Here is a 16,773-nt window from a genome sequence, read left to right on the forward strand (position 1 = left end):
AACAAATGGAATGGCTTGAACAAACAGGAGTTTCTTCTTTCACAATTTTGGAGACTAGAAGTCAGAGTATAAAGTGCTCAGCTCTAGGGGCTGGGTGAAATCCTTTTGACCTTGGGCTTCAGTTCTCCCTCTTGCTTCCAGCCCACTGAAGCTAGAGGCATCTCTTTACTCAGGCAGCTTCTGACTACTGAGGCTGACAAACCCGAGGTCAACAAGTGAAAAGGCACAGCCCCAATATTACTAAACCACATGGCAGGCCATTGATTCAAGTCCATTAAAAGTCCCAGGATTGGCAGAGCCCAGCAGGCTGCTGAATGAAGACTCGGCTACATGTAGGGTCCAAGCAAGCTCAAAAAGCTAGAGACCTTCTTCAAAGCTGTTTCTTATATACTGGAAGCAGACCACATCTCTGATGCAGGTACTCAGCTGCTCTAGTAGATTCCACCATGGAACTGATTGCCAGCCTCACCATGGGGAATAACTACATCCAGCTGCCCAGCCACTCAACCAGGCCTAGCCAAGTTGACAGCAACTTTAACAACCACATGTGGAATGTTCTATATATGTCTGTTAAGTCTAGTTGGTTTATTGTGTCATTCAGGTCCTCTATTTCCTTGTTAATCTTCATACTGGATGTTCTGTTCAATATTGAAAGTGATGTATTAAAGTCTCCAACTATTATTGTAGTACTATCTACTTCTCCCTTTAATTCTATCAGTGTTTGCTTTATATATTTAGATGCTCTGATGTTGGGTGGTTATATATTTATGATTGTTAAATCTTCTTGATTGACCCTTTTAGCACTATATAATGTCCATCTTTATCTCTTCTGACAGGTTTTGATTTAAAGTCTGGTTTGTCTCCTATTAAGATTGCCACACCATCTATCTTTTGTTATTACTTGCTTTGAATATTTTTTTTCCATACTTTCACTTTCAACTTATTTGTATCCTTGGGTTTAAAGTGTGTCTCTTGTGAACAGCATATAGTTTTATTAATTCTGCCACCCTCTGCCTTTTGATTGGAGGATTTAGTTCACTTACACTCATGGTAATTACTTATAAGAAATTACTTACTACTGCCATTTTGTTACTTGTTTTTTGAGTATCTTAAGTGAGGAGTCAGCTGCAGTGGTCGAGGTGAGGAGAGGGAACCCAGGCCATGCCCCAAAGCAGCAGGGCAGGAGAGTGGGAGAAAGGAGAGGAAAAGGCCTGGGGACTGGGACAGAGCGAGGAGTCAGCTGCAGGGATCCAAGTAAGGGTGGTTGGAGAGGTTTCCAACAGCTAAGGGAGACAAACTTGTCTGTCAGTTTGTCCTACTGTGGTAACATGTTGCTGTGAGTCTTGAGGCTATGCCACTGGTATTTCAAACCCAGCGGGGTGCCCATGGTGCACAGGTATCAGCCCGGCTTGCAGACTGAGACAGACTAGGAAGAAGGAGGAGGCCATCCACTTCTCAAAGAATTGGCCAAGGAAAACCTTATGAATAGTAAAGAAACACTGTATGATACATTACTGCGCAACTTTATGAATAGTCCAGATAGGTTAGAAGGATCTCAAAATAGGACTGGGAAAGAGCTACATCATCAGAGTAAAACAAGCCTTACTCAAAAGGATAAGGTAAAGCTTTTGAGACCTCCATTTGCTGACATGGCACCACTCAAATTGAGGAGAAACAGCCACAAACATCCATTAATCTTCGGAACATGGAATATACGAAATATGAATCTAGGAAAATTAGAAGTTGTCAAAAAGGAAATGGAACACATAAAGATTGATATCCCAGGTATTAGTGAGCTGAAATGGACCAGTTTTAGCCATTTTGAATCAGACAACCATATGATCTACTATGCCGGGAATGACAGTTGAAGAGGAATGGCATGGCATTCATCATCACAAAGGATGTTTCAAGATCTGTCCTGAAGTTCAGTGCTGTCAGTGATAGGACAATATCCATATGCCTACAAGGATGACCTGTTAATATGACTATTATTCAAATTTATGCACCAACCACCAAAACCAAAAATGAGGAAATGGAAGATTTTTATCAACTTCTGCAGTCTAAAATTGACCAAGCATGCAATCAGGGTGTGTTAATTATCACTGGAATGCAAAAGTTGGAAACAAAGAAGAATCACTGGTAGTTGGAAATTTAGCCTTGGTGACAGAAATAATGCTGGAAGTCGCAAGGTAGAATTTTGCAAGACCAACAACTTGTTCATTGCAAACACCCTTTTTCAACAACACAAACAGCGCTGTACATGTGGACTTCACCAGATGGAACACACAGGAATCAGATTGACTACATCTGTGGCAGGAGGTGATGGAAAAGCTTAATATCTTCAGCCAAAACCAGGCCAGGAGCTGATTGTGGAACACTATCAACTGCTTACATGCAAGTTCAACTTGAAGTTGAAGACAATTAAAACAAGTCCAAGAGAGCCAAAATATGATCTTGACTATATCCCTCCTGAATTTAGAGACCATCTAAAGAATAGATTTGGTAGATTGAACACCAATGACAGAAAACCAGAAGAATTGTGGGATGATATCAAGGACATTATCCATGAAGAAAGCAAGAGGTCACTAAAAAGACAAGAAAAGAAGAGAAGATCAAAACAGATGACAGAAGAGAATCAAACTTGCTCTTGAGTGGAGACTAGCTAAAGCAAATGGAAGAAATGGCAAGATAAAAGAGCTGAACCAAATATTTCAAAGAGCAGCTTGAGAAGATAAAGCCAATTACTATAAAGAAATGTGCAAAGACCTGGAGTTAGAAAACCAAAAGGGAAGAACACACTTGGCATTTCTCAAGCTGAAAGAACTGAAGAAAAAATTTAAGCCTCGAGTTGCAATATTGAAAGATTCTACGGGCAAAATATTGAATGATGCAGGAAACATCAAAAGAAGATGGAAGGAATACACAGTCACTGTACCAAGAAGAACTGGTCGATGTTCATCCATTTCAGGAGGTGGCATAATTTGTTGCAGGTAGCTAAGTACAATTTTTTTTGAATTCCTCATCAGGGAGTTCCAATGCTGCTTCTTCCTCAAGGATATATTCTGGGTCTATATCCTGCTGCCTTGTTTCTACTGCTTTATTTTGTTTCTTTCTGTGGACTTTGATGGTCTGTTTTCTTCAAGACATTGTGACTTCGTTGTATTTATATTTAATTGGTGATTGTATGTTGGAGTGATTTGCCCAACATTTTTTTTTTTAACTCTGTTTTTGGATGTATCTGAGTCAGCAGGGTACTGTGCTCCTCTGTTCACTAGTTGGCAGCACTTATGCACTCACCACCTGTCTCCTGTGGGTATGATAGAGAATGAGAGTGGGTGCACAGATCTCTGTTAACTGTTAACTCAGTTAAGGGTGAGTCAGGCTCTTATTGGTTGCATATCATTGGTTAGTAGGTGCAGAAGGAAGTGGTGGCTCTCACTCATCAAGCGGAGGTGCGGGTGTGGTTGCATCGTATGGACATTTTTGCTGTCTTCCACTCAGACAAACATAACAATTGAAAAACCATCAGAAAAGTAAAATCAAGAGGACAGAATATACACACCACATAAACACACAGGAACAATCACCAAAAAGAGAAAAAAGGAAAAAAAAAAAAAGGCAAGAAATGAGAGAAAATATTTAAAGAAATACTTTTAAAAAGACAAAATAAATATGCATATTAAAAGGGATAAAAAGAAAGAAAATAAAAACTCTGCAATATCTGGAAAGGAGGGAAAAAAGAAAAGAGATAGAGTAGGAAAATAATGAAGAAAAATGGGAAAAATGCAAAAAGAAAAACAAGGAGTGGGGAGAACCATAAGAAAGAAAAAGTTGGGAACCAGGAATAGGGAAGAGAGAAAAAGCTGAAAACTAGAACCTGGGAAAGAAAGAAGAAGAAGAAAAAAAGGACAAAATAATAATATTTTTAAAACAGACAAAAACAAACTAAAAAAAAAGGAAAAAACATCTGGGTGGGGCAGGGAACCCCATGGCTGCACCTCCATTCACCAAGAAGGTGTAGGGTATGAGAGTAATAAAGGGAATATTGCACCTTTCCAGTCCTTCTTGTCAGGTATGCCCTTGTGGTCCCCAGCAAGTGGAGCCTATTCTCAGGTCCTTGGAATCCGAGAGAATACTGTTGCTTTAAATATCCAAAATGGTTGAATCACTTGTAAAATTCAAAATAGCTGCACCCTCTGGGCAGCTGAAAGTCCACAGCTCAGCCCATTTACCTCTTCACTGCTTCCCCTTTTATTCACCACCCACCAGTGCAGCCCTTTGTGCAGCCCCTGGCTAACAGGGTTTTAGGTTAATTCTTATGTTTAGCACCATTTGGCAATATCCAAGCTGTGCATACCATCAGGATCGCTGACAGACCGAAGCTCCATATGTCTTTTATTTCATTGTTTTCATGCAGGTTCTTCTATTACTTTTGAATTATTTTTAGTAAGATCTTACTTGTGTGAAATATTAATGATATTGTTCGATAATTTCCACATTCTGTGGGATCACCTTTCTTTGGAATGGGTACAAATATGGATCTCTTCCAGTCAGTTGGCCAGGTAGCTGTCTTCCAATTCTCTTGGCATAACCAAGTGAGTGCCTCCAGTGCGGCATCCGTTTGTTGAAATATCTCAATGGGTATTCCATCAATTCCCAGAGCCTTGTTCTTCGCCAATTCCTTCATTTCAGCTTTGACTTCCTCCTTCTATTAGTTGGAGTTTAGTCCACTTCTGTATCCTTCCTTTCAAAGCTCAGGGCTCCAGGATTATCTTCTGTATCTGTGTTATTTGGTTCCCCTTTTCTTTGTTGAAGAGGGTGTGTGTAATTTGTCTGCCTATTCCGATATCTTACTGGAACTCCGAGGTCTGCATTGTTACAATGAGAGCCTACCCCCATAATATATTGACTGTGAATATAGCCTCGACTCAAATGTCAGCTTCCTAGCAGACAGCACCCTTAGTCATCAGTCCTCACTGCCAACTGACTGTAAGAGGGAGCAGACATACCCAAACTAATCCCCAGGGAGGTCTGTCCTGTTGGATTCAGAGACCTGAGCTATGGGAGAGGGAGGCAGGTAGAGTGCTGACTATGGGAGGGGCTTCTGTAGCAGTTTGCATCAGCCTGACCACCAATAATTACCAGATGAAGGAAGGGGTGTCATGCTTTGGTCAGTCCTCATGGACAGACAGCCTTGTTCCTGTCAGAGTGCCCCTGGTAGATTGTTGGCTGTGAGTGTATCCTCCACGCAAGATTCTTGCTTTCTAATACACAACAGCCATGGTCAGCCATCCTCAGTGCCAACTGAAAGTGCAAACCGACTGACCTAATTATCCCCTACGAAGGTTCGCACTGTTGGTTTCAGAGGCCAGAGTTATGGGTATGCAGGGAGACAGGAAGACTGCTGACTGTGGGAGCAGACTCCACTGCAGGGCCCTTCTGTAGCAATTCATAGCAGGCCTGCAGGTGATAGTGTCCAGGCTGGGGAAAGACTATCATACTCCACACAGACCTTGGGGGAAGTCTGTCTTGTTGCTGTCAGAGCCCTCCTTGTAGTGTGCTGGCACACAGCAGCCTCAATCAGCAGTCTTCAGCACCAACCAGAAGGGGGAGCAAACAGACCTGAACTGACCCCCCGGGAGGTCTGTCTGGTTGGTTTCAAATGCACAGAGACGTAGGTCCACTGGACTAGGAGAGCATATTGCACTGCAGGGGGCCTTCTGTAGCAATTCACAGTAGGCTTTGCACACTTCAAACAGATGCCTGGGAAGGTTTGCCTTGTTGCTTTTAGAGATGAAGCTTACCTTTTGTATAGGCAGGAAGTGTGGTGTTTAGGAAAAGGCTCTTTTTCTGGAGCCACTCTTCTAGTTCACCGCAGCCAGCAGCCAGCAGCCAATATAGTTGGGGGAGGAGCAGGGAGAGTGGGAGAAGCAATTTTCCAACCATAGGCAACTTGCTGTTTGGTTGATTCTTGCCTGTCTGCAGTTTCTGGCTGCTTTCCTCTGCCTCCTGATTCAGAGTCCCTCGAAGCTGAGCACCATTTCCTTGTATTTGTGGGGGAGGGTCAGAACAATGGTTCGTTTATATCACCATCTTCTCAGAATTCCTCTCATTTCTTTTTAAGGACTTAAAAATTATTAACTGTTTTTAGGTGCCGTTGAGTCGATTCGGACTCATAGCAAGCCTATAGAACAGACTAGAACTGACCCATAGGATTTCCAAGGCTGTAATCTTTATGAAAGAAGACTGCTACATCTGCTCTGCAGTCTCAGAGAAACTGGTGGGTTCAAACTGCCCACCTTTCAGTGGAAAGCCTAGCTCTAAACCACTGTACCACCAGGGCTTTTAAAAAATATATTAGCTTAATTATTTGATCTACTATCCAGGGAGGCTTCTGGGGCCAATAGGCAAAGCTGGGGAAAAGAACATAAAAAACAATAATGAGTGAAACCAAATGTACACGAAATGTTGAATGTAAAACAAATTCTGCTCTGTAAATTTGCACCTAAAGCACAATTAAGAAAAAAAGAAAGATGAACAGTTGAGGTCATTACCTTTGACACCTTCCTTCATTTCACACATGAAGAACCTGGGAGTCAGAGAGGTAAAATCACTTGTATAAATAAAATATTTTTTTATCTTAAAATGTAAGGAATGTGAGTAAATACTTTAAATATGTATATATGTGTGTATGTATGTATGTATGTGTACATATGTACACATATATATGAATATAATATGTATTTCAAGGTAATCATACTAACTTTAGCTTGATATTTACTGTATTTTAATCACATAATAATCTTAACTTTAACACAATTTTTTTTAACATTCCAGAAACTTAGTGAATTTTTGTATAGGCGTTCCTTGTGTAAATACTTTATGTGTTAGGAGATACATATTAGCTTTTCTAATTTATAAATTTGTTAAATAAAAATATCATGTATCCATTAACATATCATTCTGATTAAACATAAAAGTAAATTTGCCACATGTTTAGTTTATCTGCAGGATGGAGATAGAATTTATGTTCTCCTATGGAAACTTTGGTTTTGGATTTTCACATCAGGTTAGTTCACCTTTTTTATAAATTGTTTTATTATAGTTTCTTAGTCACATTGAAACCAAACACAATGGGTTTGCTGCTTTAACTCAAACAAGGATGAGAGAGCTAAGAGGAATGAGTAAGTTGGATTTTATTTCTTGCAGCAAGAAAGGGGACAGTGAGAATAGTTTCTCAAAGAACTGCCTCTCCAAGCCAGGGGCCCAGACAGCTTTTATGTTTAAGTGAATAATGAGGAAGGTATTTGAAGACAAAACAAAACTCAATGCCATCAAGTCATTTCTGACTCACAGCAATCCTCATTGGGTTTCTGAGGCTGTCAATCTTTACCTAAGTAGATAGCCTGGTCTGCCTTCCACAGAGTGGCTGGTGGGTTTGAACTCCTGACCTTCCGGTTAGGAATCAAGTGCATTATCCACTAGCCAACAGAGCTCTGTGTACATATTCATTAAAATTTTGAGAAATTAGCTACATATGCATAAGGGGGCCAGGTGGCAAGGAAGTTGATGATGGACTCCTTGCTTCTCTTAGAGGTCCGTCTGGAAACCAATGATGCAGTTCTCATCGCTTCCCTTGTTTTCAATTCCTTGGCTGAAGACTTTTAGTTTCTAGAGTGGCGTGGTGCCTATGGCATTTGACTACTAACCAGAAGGCTGGCAGTTCAAACCCACCCACCACTCCTCTGAAGGAAGATTGGGCAATATACTTCATAGAGATGCCACCTCAGAAACCCAAGGAGGGGTCGCTATAAATAGGATCTGACTCCATCACAGTGGGTTTACCTTTTTTGTTTTTTAGAACTGAACTTACTATAGGATAGGGTGAAGCTGTAGGTTGCATATCTAATCTCTGCACAGGCTTCAGGATAAGTCTCCAACTTAAGAAAAACCACTTCAGGAAATGCTAACTTCAAAAGAACAGCAGCTACAGAGTGTTAGCCAACAAGATTCATGCCCTTTTCTAGTCTCGATCTTTGGGTTTGCTGTGAACTCAGCTCAGCCTACGGTTTTTCCTTCCTGTCTGGATGTCCCCTGCCTCTCTCAGCATCATCCACCTTTGAGCCTCTATTCTCTCCAGTTTGATAAACTCTTTAAGATACATATTTTAAGAAGAATATTATTTTTTCTTCAAACAAAAGAAAATGAGACTTTTACCATTATTTGCTTATACATTTTAAATAAATGATCTTTATTCAAAATGGTTTTACTGTACAACTTGCTTTAGTGTGTATATATATGTGTGTGTATACACACACAGATCCTTATGTAATTAAAAACTATTTTAAGTATTCAGGAAGTAGATGTGGGTTTTTAAATAAAAAGTATTAAAGATTGAATCATTAATGTTACTCAGACAATATTTTGTACTCTGACCACACATATTCGTTTGTCCTGTGGTATTTTCAACATCTGTTATTATTTGAACCCTTCTTGACTCGTCGAGAGTAATCTACTCAAGGAAAGTATGTTCCTAGCTTTTCCTTCTCTTTATGTTCACTACCTTGTGACCTTGTTGTAGTAAAACATTTTTGTATCCTTAATAGCATTTTTGTGTACTGAATCTTTGTTCATTTCTTTGATTACCTCCTTAGGCTAGATTCCTAGAAGGCAAGTTATTGTCCAAAACAATGACCTTTTGAATGACTTGTTTTGGAAAAGTTGTGCCAGTGTACACTCTGGCCAAGTGTTTGAAAGAGTTCTTGATATCCCTGGATATTCCCACAACTCTTGGCTATTTAAAAATCCAACCCACTGTAGTTATAGGAAATGACCCATATACTTTGTGTGTAATCTTCTTTTTCTGTTTTTGTTATTTTTATCATTTGACGTGATTTTAAATTAGAAACTGAGAGTGGGTCCCTCAGTCTTATTAGTCTATACCATGTTAATGGAGAAGTCTTTGTAATGTGATTTGAAAAATTTTGCTTGTGGTATAGCTTAATGATTTCCAATACATTTTGAGTAAGAAGTAAATAATATGCATATGAAAAATATCAGGCATAAAATTGTAAAATTTTTCCTTCTACTCTTTGATTTTTCTTTCCTTTTCCTTCTACCTATTTTCTTTCTTTTCTTTTCTTTTTTTTTTTTTTTGTCATGAGTTAGGCTTTACAAGGACCCGTAAGTGTTTAATCCTTTTTGTGATAGCTATAGCTTAAGCATTAACTCCAGAGATGGCTTTGGTGTCTAAATATAACATAACATGAAACAATAGCCATTCATAAAGATATACTCTTTTCAGATAAAACAGGGCAAGTATTATTTTATTTAAATACTCCAACTCACAGTGAGCCTAGAGGACAGGGTAGAACATAAGGTTTCTAGCACCATAAGGTTTCCTAGGCTATAATCTTTATGGGAACAGATCACCATGTCTTTTCTCCCACAGAGCTGCTGATGGGTTCAAATAGTAGAACTTTTAGTTCACAGTCAAGTGCTTAACCGTTGCACCACCAGGGTTCCTTGTTATGTAGTTAGAATCTGCTCCAACAAGGAACAAAGTATTATGTGAAAAGAATGGGATATATAATAAAAACTCAACTTTTGAAAAGTTAAATGTGTATGAACTTTTCAGGTCTTAAATACCAGTGATATAGTCCCTTATTTATCCATCATGATAATGTAAAAAGACCGTGGCTTTGGGGGCAGAAAGAGCTTCGTTCAAATCCTGGCTCTCAGACTTACTGTAAAATTACTAATTACTAATCTGTAAAATGGGCATAATTATCTACCTCATAGGATTGTTGGGAGGATTAAATAAGATTAAAGGTATAAAATGTTTGACAAATACTGTTTTCAATAAGTTTTAATTCTTTTTTGAAACACTTTATTCTGTTTCTGATGAAAGTTTACAAAGGAAATTAAGTTCTCATTTAAAAATTTCTATACATGTTGTTCAGTGACATTGGTTACATTTTTTCACAATATGTCAGCATTCTCATTATTTCTATTCTGGTTGTTCTGTTTCCATTACTCTAGCTTCCCTATCCTCCCTTACCTTCTCATCTGTGGTCTAGGGTAATGTTTAGATGAATTTGGTTTCATTTAGGTGAATATTTAGAGGAGCACAGTACTCACAGTGATATTTTTTATTTTATGAGCCAATCTTTCATTTGGCTGAAAGGTGACCTTTGGGAGTCGTTTGAATTCCAAGTTAAAAGGGTGTTCGTCTCAAGGGTTCCTCTAGTCTCTACCAGACCAATAAGTCTGAACTTTTTTTAGGAATTTAAGTTTTGTGGTACATTTTTCTCCCATTCTTTCTGGGACAATCTGTTGTGTCCCTGGACAAAACAGTTGGTAATAGGAGCTGGGCACCATCTAGTTCCTCTGATCTCAGAAGAGGCCATGGTTCATGCAGGCTAATCATATGGACTAGTTCCTTCTTTAAATCTTTGGGTTTCTTCATTATCTTTTGTTCTAGACAAACAGAAATCAATAGTTATTTCTTATTTTCATTTCTTTTTTCCTTATCTGTATAATTATTAGGCTTATTCCATAGTCCTGGGGGATAATAGTATCAGGATGAACTATCATTGTAACTAAACAACATTAAAATATACTTACTTTCTTTTTTAGTTAAAACCTCTTCAGAAAATTATTGAGCCATCCATGTTTATGAATGTTGCACCACCTCCAGAAAGAACAGACCCTGTGTCGTAAGTGTTTTAAAAGTCTTTTTAACAAGATCAGATCATGTGACAATTAAAAAATTTAGTACATTAATGAAGCATTTTGGTTGTTTTAGATAGCTTTCAGCGCATGGCCAGGATGGGCTGACTCCAAGGTAAAGAGAGTAGTAAATTGCTCTGCTTAAAAAAAAAAAAAAATCAGTTGCCCTTGAGTTGACTCCAAGTCATGGTGACCCCATGGGTATCAGTAGAACTGTACTCAGTAGGCTTTTCAGTGGCTCATTTTTCTAAAGTCTGTTACCAACCTTTCTTCCAAGGTATCTCTGGGTGGACTTGAACCTCCAAACTTTGATTTCACAGCCAAGAACATTACCTTTTGCAACACCCAGGAACTCTGTTATGCTTCATAAGGTGGGGGAAATTTTGGGTTTTGGGGTTAGCCCTGGAGAGACAAGGTGAGGAGGTCTGGAGATAAAGCTAAGAGGGAGAGTGCCAACTTCAATGCAGAAGCCATGAGTAGTCTGTAGGAGAAAGTTGGCCAGTGAGATAGATGCTCCTTTTGGGGAAAGAAGTGTGAGGATTTTTGAAGATCAGGGTCTCTAATAATTGTCAGTTTTGTACTCTGCAGTATAGCAATGTATTCCTACTGCCCCTCCACTCCAATTGTTACTTTTAAATCTTCAGCAAAAAGTTTTATGGCAAAAAAAAGTCACTAACAGGCCCAAAATAAAATAGAATGTGTCACAAATCTTGATATTTCAACAGTAAAAGTTGATTAAAGAAAAATGAGTGCATGAGGAAGAGATTTAATGTATAGTGATACCAAGTAATAAGAAATGGGGAACTTTCTAAATGTGATTGAAAGAATTAGGTAGTATAGGACGGAAGACTCTATTCTGAAGTGCTTATATTACCACATCCCTTCACCAAACTGAATGTTATTAAAAATAAACTGATTAGTTGATATGATGATCTGTTGAAATAATGAAATAGAAGGAATAGTTAAGTGGAAGTTGATTTTTAAAAATGTATTAACCATCAATTCCACATCCATCCATTGATTATAAGCATTTACATACTGAATGTCTGCTATATCCCAAAGGCATTGCAAATGCAAAGAAATGATACTTGGTCCCTACACTCAAATAACTCATGGTTTAATGTGAAAGTAACATGTCAAAACACCAACACAATCACAATACAATAGGATAAGAACCCTGTTAGAGGCAAACCCAGAGAACTATGGGAAATTGAGGAAAAAACCACTTCATAAAAGAAATAATGTTTAAGGTGAAACTTCAAAAATGAGTGTAAGTGCATCTGGCTGATTTTGGAAGGATGAAGGGAAACACTCCCAGCAGAAGGCACATATGTAAAAGCAAGTAGCAATGAGACAGAGACTGTTACATTGTGAATGGCTCAGAGCATAGGAGCTTTAGAGTCAAAGAGATGTGTGTTCAGATGTTAGCTCTTACCAGCTGTAAGACCTTGGGTAAAGTTGTTTAATCTCTTTGAATACCAGTTTTCTCATACGTGAAACAGGGTATGATAATTATCACCTCATAATTGAATGAGCTACTTTAAGTAGCCATATGAATAAAATGCCTGGCATGCATAACATTCCAAAGAATTAATAATTTAAAAAATGAGATACTCAGGAGATAGAGATTCGAGTCCAGAGATTGGGAGAAAGTTTCTCAAGGACTTTCTACTTCTCATTAGAACCTCCTGTCTTTCTCTCCTTTCCCATCTCTGCTGCCCGTGTACTTAGAGTCGTAAGTAGTAAGAGTAGTAAGTACTCAGTAGTAAGTAAGAGTAATCAAGAGAGCACTTCTCTCAGAATTGCTACTCTTATTTTCTTTCCCAGCTCTATCCTTCATGGTCCAAGATGGATAGGTGAGCTGACAGAGTAAATGGGAGAAAGATTCACCACTGATTTTAGAAGTATACTTCAGTATTTAAACTTATTACTATTTTTACAGAAATGTTATTGTACCACAGCCAGTAGAATATCCAGCATTCTTATCCCCAGACCTGAATGTTACTGTTGGGAAGCCAAGTAAATCTAACCAGCCATCTGTTGTACGACTTGAAAAACTTCAGCAACCACCCCGGGAAAGGTAAAAAAAAAAAAAAAACCCACAAAAGTTTTCATCTTATTTATGTTATTTATATCATATGTTAATTTATTCTGTGGAGAAAGGGGCTTACTATTACTGGTCCATAAATCTTCACTGTGGTGATATTTCATGTGTTCAGAGATTACTCCTGATTATTGCTTGTCATATTTAGAGGTTTGTTTTAAAAAGTTAGCCTTATGGAAGAAAAAGAGTTGAAAAATCTATAAATGATATACATCTATATAAGTTAGAAGAAAGAACAGTACTTCATCAAAGGGAAAGAAAAAACAGAGGCCTCCACAAGGTTTTCAGAAGGGAGCATCCATTCAAAGAGCTTTGGCTTTAAAGGGAATGGAGGTTAAAGTGACCACTTGAGAACCTCCATCAGATACCCTTCTGTAAAAGATACATACTCACTCTGATATACCAAATGTCCTGATAGAATCCCTTAAGTTCTCACTCTTAATAGTCCCATTGTAGCCTTCATACCTGACATTTCTTAATATATCTCTAATATATTAGAGGAGTTTGAACTCATTAATAGATATACATAAACTTTTATTTTTTTCCATTAACAACTCTCAACTTTCCTTCATCAAACCCTCACCCTACTGGATAACAGGAAATTTTAATGATTGGCCAATCTGATTCTATCACTTTCTAATAGTTTTCCATTTTCAGGACATTCTAATGTCTGAAAACATAATTGGATATTGTTAGGTGCCATTGAGTCCTTTCCAGCCCATAGCAATCCCTGTGTACAACGGATGAGACACTGCCCAGTCCAGCACCACCCTCACAATTGCTGCTACGTTTGAGCCTATTGTTGCAACCACTGTGTTTATCCATCTCATTAAGCATCTCCTCTTTTTTGCTTACCCCCTACTTCACCAGCATGATATCCTTCTCTAGGGATTGGTCCCTCCTGATAGCATGTTCAAAGTACATGAAGATGAAGTCTCATCATTCTCCTTACTAAGGAACATTCAAGCTGTACTTCTTCCAAGACAGATTTATTCATTCTTCTAGTAGCCCATGGTGTATTCGATATTCTTCACCAACACCAATTCTTTGGTCTCCCTTATTCATAGTCCAGCTTTTGTATACAAATGAAGCAGTTGGAAATACCATGGCTTGGATCAGGCACACCTTAGATCTCAAAGTGACAAATTTGCTTTTCAGCAGTTTAAAGAGGTCTTTTGCAGCAGATTAGCCTGATGCAGCAAGTCAGTGACCACCCTGAGAAAGGTAAAAGAGCACAGAAGTTTTCACCTTATTTTTTGTGATAGTTAAGTTGGGTGTCAACTTGGCTGGGCCTGGTTTTGAGTGCCTGGGCAGCTGGATATAGCTATTCCCCATGATGAGACTGATAATCAGCTCCATGGTGGAATCTACTGAAGCAGCTTTAGGGATGTGGTCTGCTTCCAGTATATGACAAGATAGCTTTGAGAAAGGTCTCTGAGCTTTTTGGCATGCTTGGACCCTACTGTAGCCAAGTCTTCGTTCAGCAGCCGACCATGTTGTCTGCTGATCTTAACCAGTGGCCTGCCATGTTCCTTGATGATTCTGGGACTGTGCCATTTGTTGACACTGGGTTTGTCCACCTTAGCAGCCAGCAGCCACCTGAGTTAAGAGAAGCCTTCAGCTTTAGGGGGCGAGGAGCTAAAGGCAGAGCTAAAGCCTAAGGTCAAGGGGTTCTCACCCAGACCCTAGAGCTGGCACTTTGAACTCAGACTTCTAGCCTTCTAAACTATAATAGAATAAAATCCCTGTTTGTTAAAGCCATCCACTTGTATTTTCTGTTACAGTGGCACTTGTTGTTGTTGTTATGTGCCATCAAGTCAGACCCGACTCATAGCAACCCCTCCTTGGGTTTCCAGGGCTATATCACTATGGAAGTAGATTGCCCAACCTTCCTTCTGAGGAGTGGCTGGTGGGTTTGAACCACCAGCCTTCTGGTTAGCAGTCAGGTGCCTTAGGCACTATGCTACCAGAGCTCCCACAGTAGCACTAGAGAACCAAAATATTTATTATTTATATTATATGTTAATTTCTTCATTTAAGGCATGTGTTTCCTAATGGTTTATCAACCTTCACTGTGATGATATTTCATGGGTTCAGAGATTATTACATTGTTGTTGTTGTTAGGTGCCATCAAGTTGGCTCTGACTCAGAGTGACTCTGTATACGACAGAACAAAACACTGCCCAATCCTGTGCCTCTCGTACAATCCTTGCTATACCTGAGTCCATCATTGCAGCCACTGTGTCAATCCATCTCGTTTAGGGCCTTCCCATTTTGGGTTGACCCTCCACTTTTCCAAGCATGATATCTTTCTCCAGGGAATGGTCCCTTCTGTCACCATGACTGAAAGGTGAAATGAGTCTGGCCATTCTCAATCCAAGGAGCATTCTAGCTGCACTTCCTCCAGGACAAATATGTTAGCTCTTTTGACAGTCTATGGTACTTTCAGTATTCTTTACCAACACCACAAGTCAAAAGCATCAACTTTTCTTCGGTCTTCCTTAATCACTGTCCAGCTCTCACATTGCATATGAGGTGACTGAAAATACCATGGCTTGGGTTAGGTGCACCTTAGTCTTCAGAGAGACATCTTTGTTCTTTAGCACTTTAAAGAGGTCTTTTGCAGCAGATTTGCCCAGTGCTGTACATTGTCTGATGTCTTGACTGCTGCTTCCATTGGTACTGATTGTCATATAAAATCTTTGATAATTTCAATCTTTTCTCCATTTATCATGATACTGCATATTGGTCCAGTTGTATTTTAATTTTCTTTATGTTGACTGCAGACTGTATTCTTCAATCTTCATCAGTAAGTGCTTCAAATCATACTCACTTTCAGCAACCAAAGTTGTGTTGTATGCATATTGCAGGTTGTTAACAAGTCTTCCTCTAATTCTGATGCCACACTTTTCTTCATATAGTCCAGCTTCTCAGATTATTTGCTCAGCATACAGATTGAATAAGTATGGTGAAAGGATACAACCCTGACACACTCCCTTCCTGATTTTAAACCATGCAGTGTCCCCTTGTTCTGTTTGAATAACAGCCTCCTGGTTTATGTACAGGTTCCTCATGAGTACAATTAAGTGTTCTGGAATTCCCATTCTTCTCAGTGTTATCCATAATTTGTTATTATCCACATAATTGAATGCTTTTGCATAATCAATAAAACACAAGTAAATATCTTTCTGATATTCTTTGCTTTCAGCCAAGATCCATCTGACATTTGCAGTGATATCCCTCATTCCATGTCCTGTTCTGAATCCAGCTTGCAATTCTGGAAGTTCTCTCTAAATATACTACTGCAACCATTTTTGAATTATCTTCAATAAGATTTTACTTGTGTGCGATATTAATGATATTGTTAGATAATTTCCATATTCTGTGGGATCACCTTTCTTTGGAATGGGTAAATATGGGTCTCTTCAGTTGACCAGGTAGCTGTCTTCCAGATATCTTGGCTTAGCCAAGTAATGCATCCAGTGCAGCATCCGTTTGTTTAAACATCTCAATAGGTATTCCATCAATTCCTGAAGCCTTGTTTCTCACCACTTCCTTCAGTGCAGCTTTGACTTCTTCCTTCAATACCATTGGTTCTTGATCATATGCCACCTCCTGAAATGGATGAACATCAACCGTTCTTTTTGGTACAGTGACTCTGTGTATTCCTTCCATCTTCTTTTGATGTTTCTCGCATCATTCAATATATTGCCCATAGAATCATTCAGTATTGTAACTCGAGGCTTAAATATTTTCTTCAGTTTGTTCAGCTTGAGAAATCCTAAGCTAACTCTAAGTATTTGCATATTTCATTACAATAATTAACTTTGTCTTCTCAAGTTGCTCTCTGAAATCTTCTATTCAGCTCTTTTATCTTGTCATTTCTTCCATTTGCTTTGTTGTTGTTGTTGTTGTTATGTGCCGTCGAGTCAGACCTG

At 38.9% G+C, this 16,773-nt stretch overlaps 1 protein-coding gene across 1 annotated transcript in view; it reads left to right on the top strand.

The window, feature by feature from the left end:
- C2CD6 (C2 calcium dependent domain containing 6) overlaps positions 1–16,773 on the top strand; it is a 190,900-nt gene that overhangs the window by 77,115 nt on the left and 97,012 nt on the right. Inside the window, exons 7-9 of the mRNA XM_007936057.1 lie at positions 7,001–7,069; positions 10,639–10,718; positions 12,674–12,811. Of these exons, the coding sequence (XP_007934248.1) occupies positions 7,001–7,069; positions 10,639–10,718; positions 12,674–12,811 (287 nt within the window). The remainder of the gene's footprint in view (positions 1–7,000; positions 7,070–10,638; positions 10,719–12,673; positions 12,812–16,773) is intronic.

Source organism: Orycteropus afer, unplaced genomic scaffold (assembly GCF_000298275.1).
Source record: "Orycteropus afer afer isolate SDZICR_OR568_19922 unplaced genomic scaffold, OryAfe1.0 scaffold00002, whole genome shotgun sequence".
Classification (NCBI taxonomy): Eukaryota; Metazoa; Chordata; class Mammalia; order Tubulidentata; family Orycteropodidae; genus Orycteropus; species Orycteropus afer.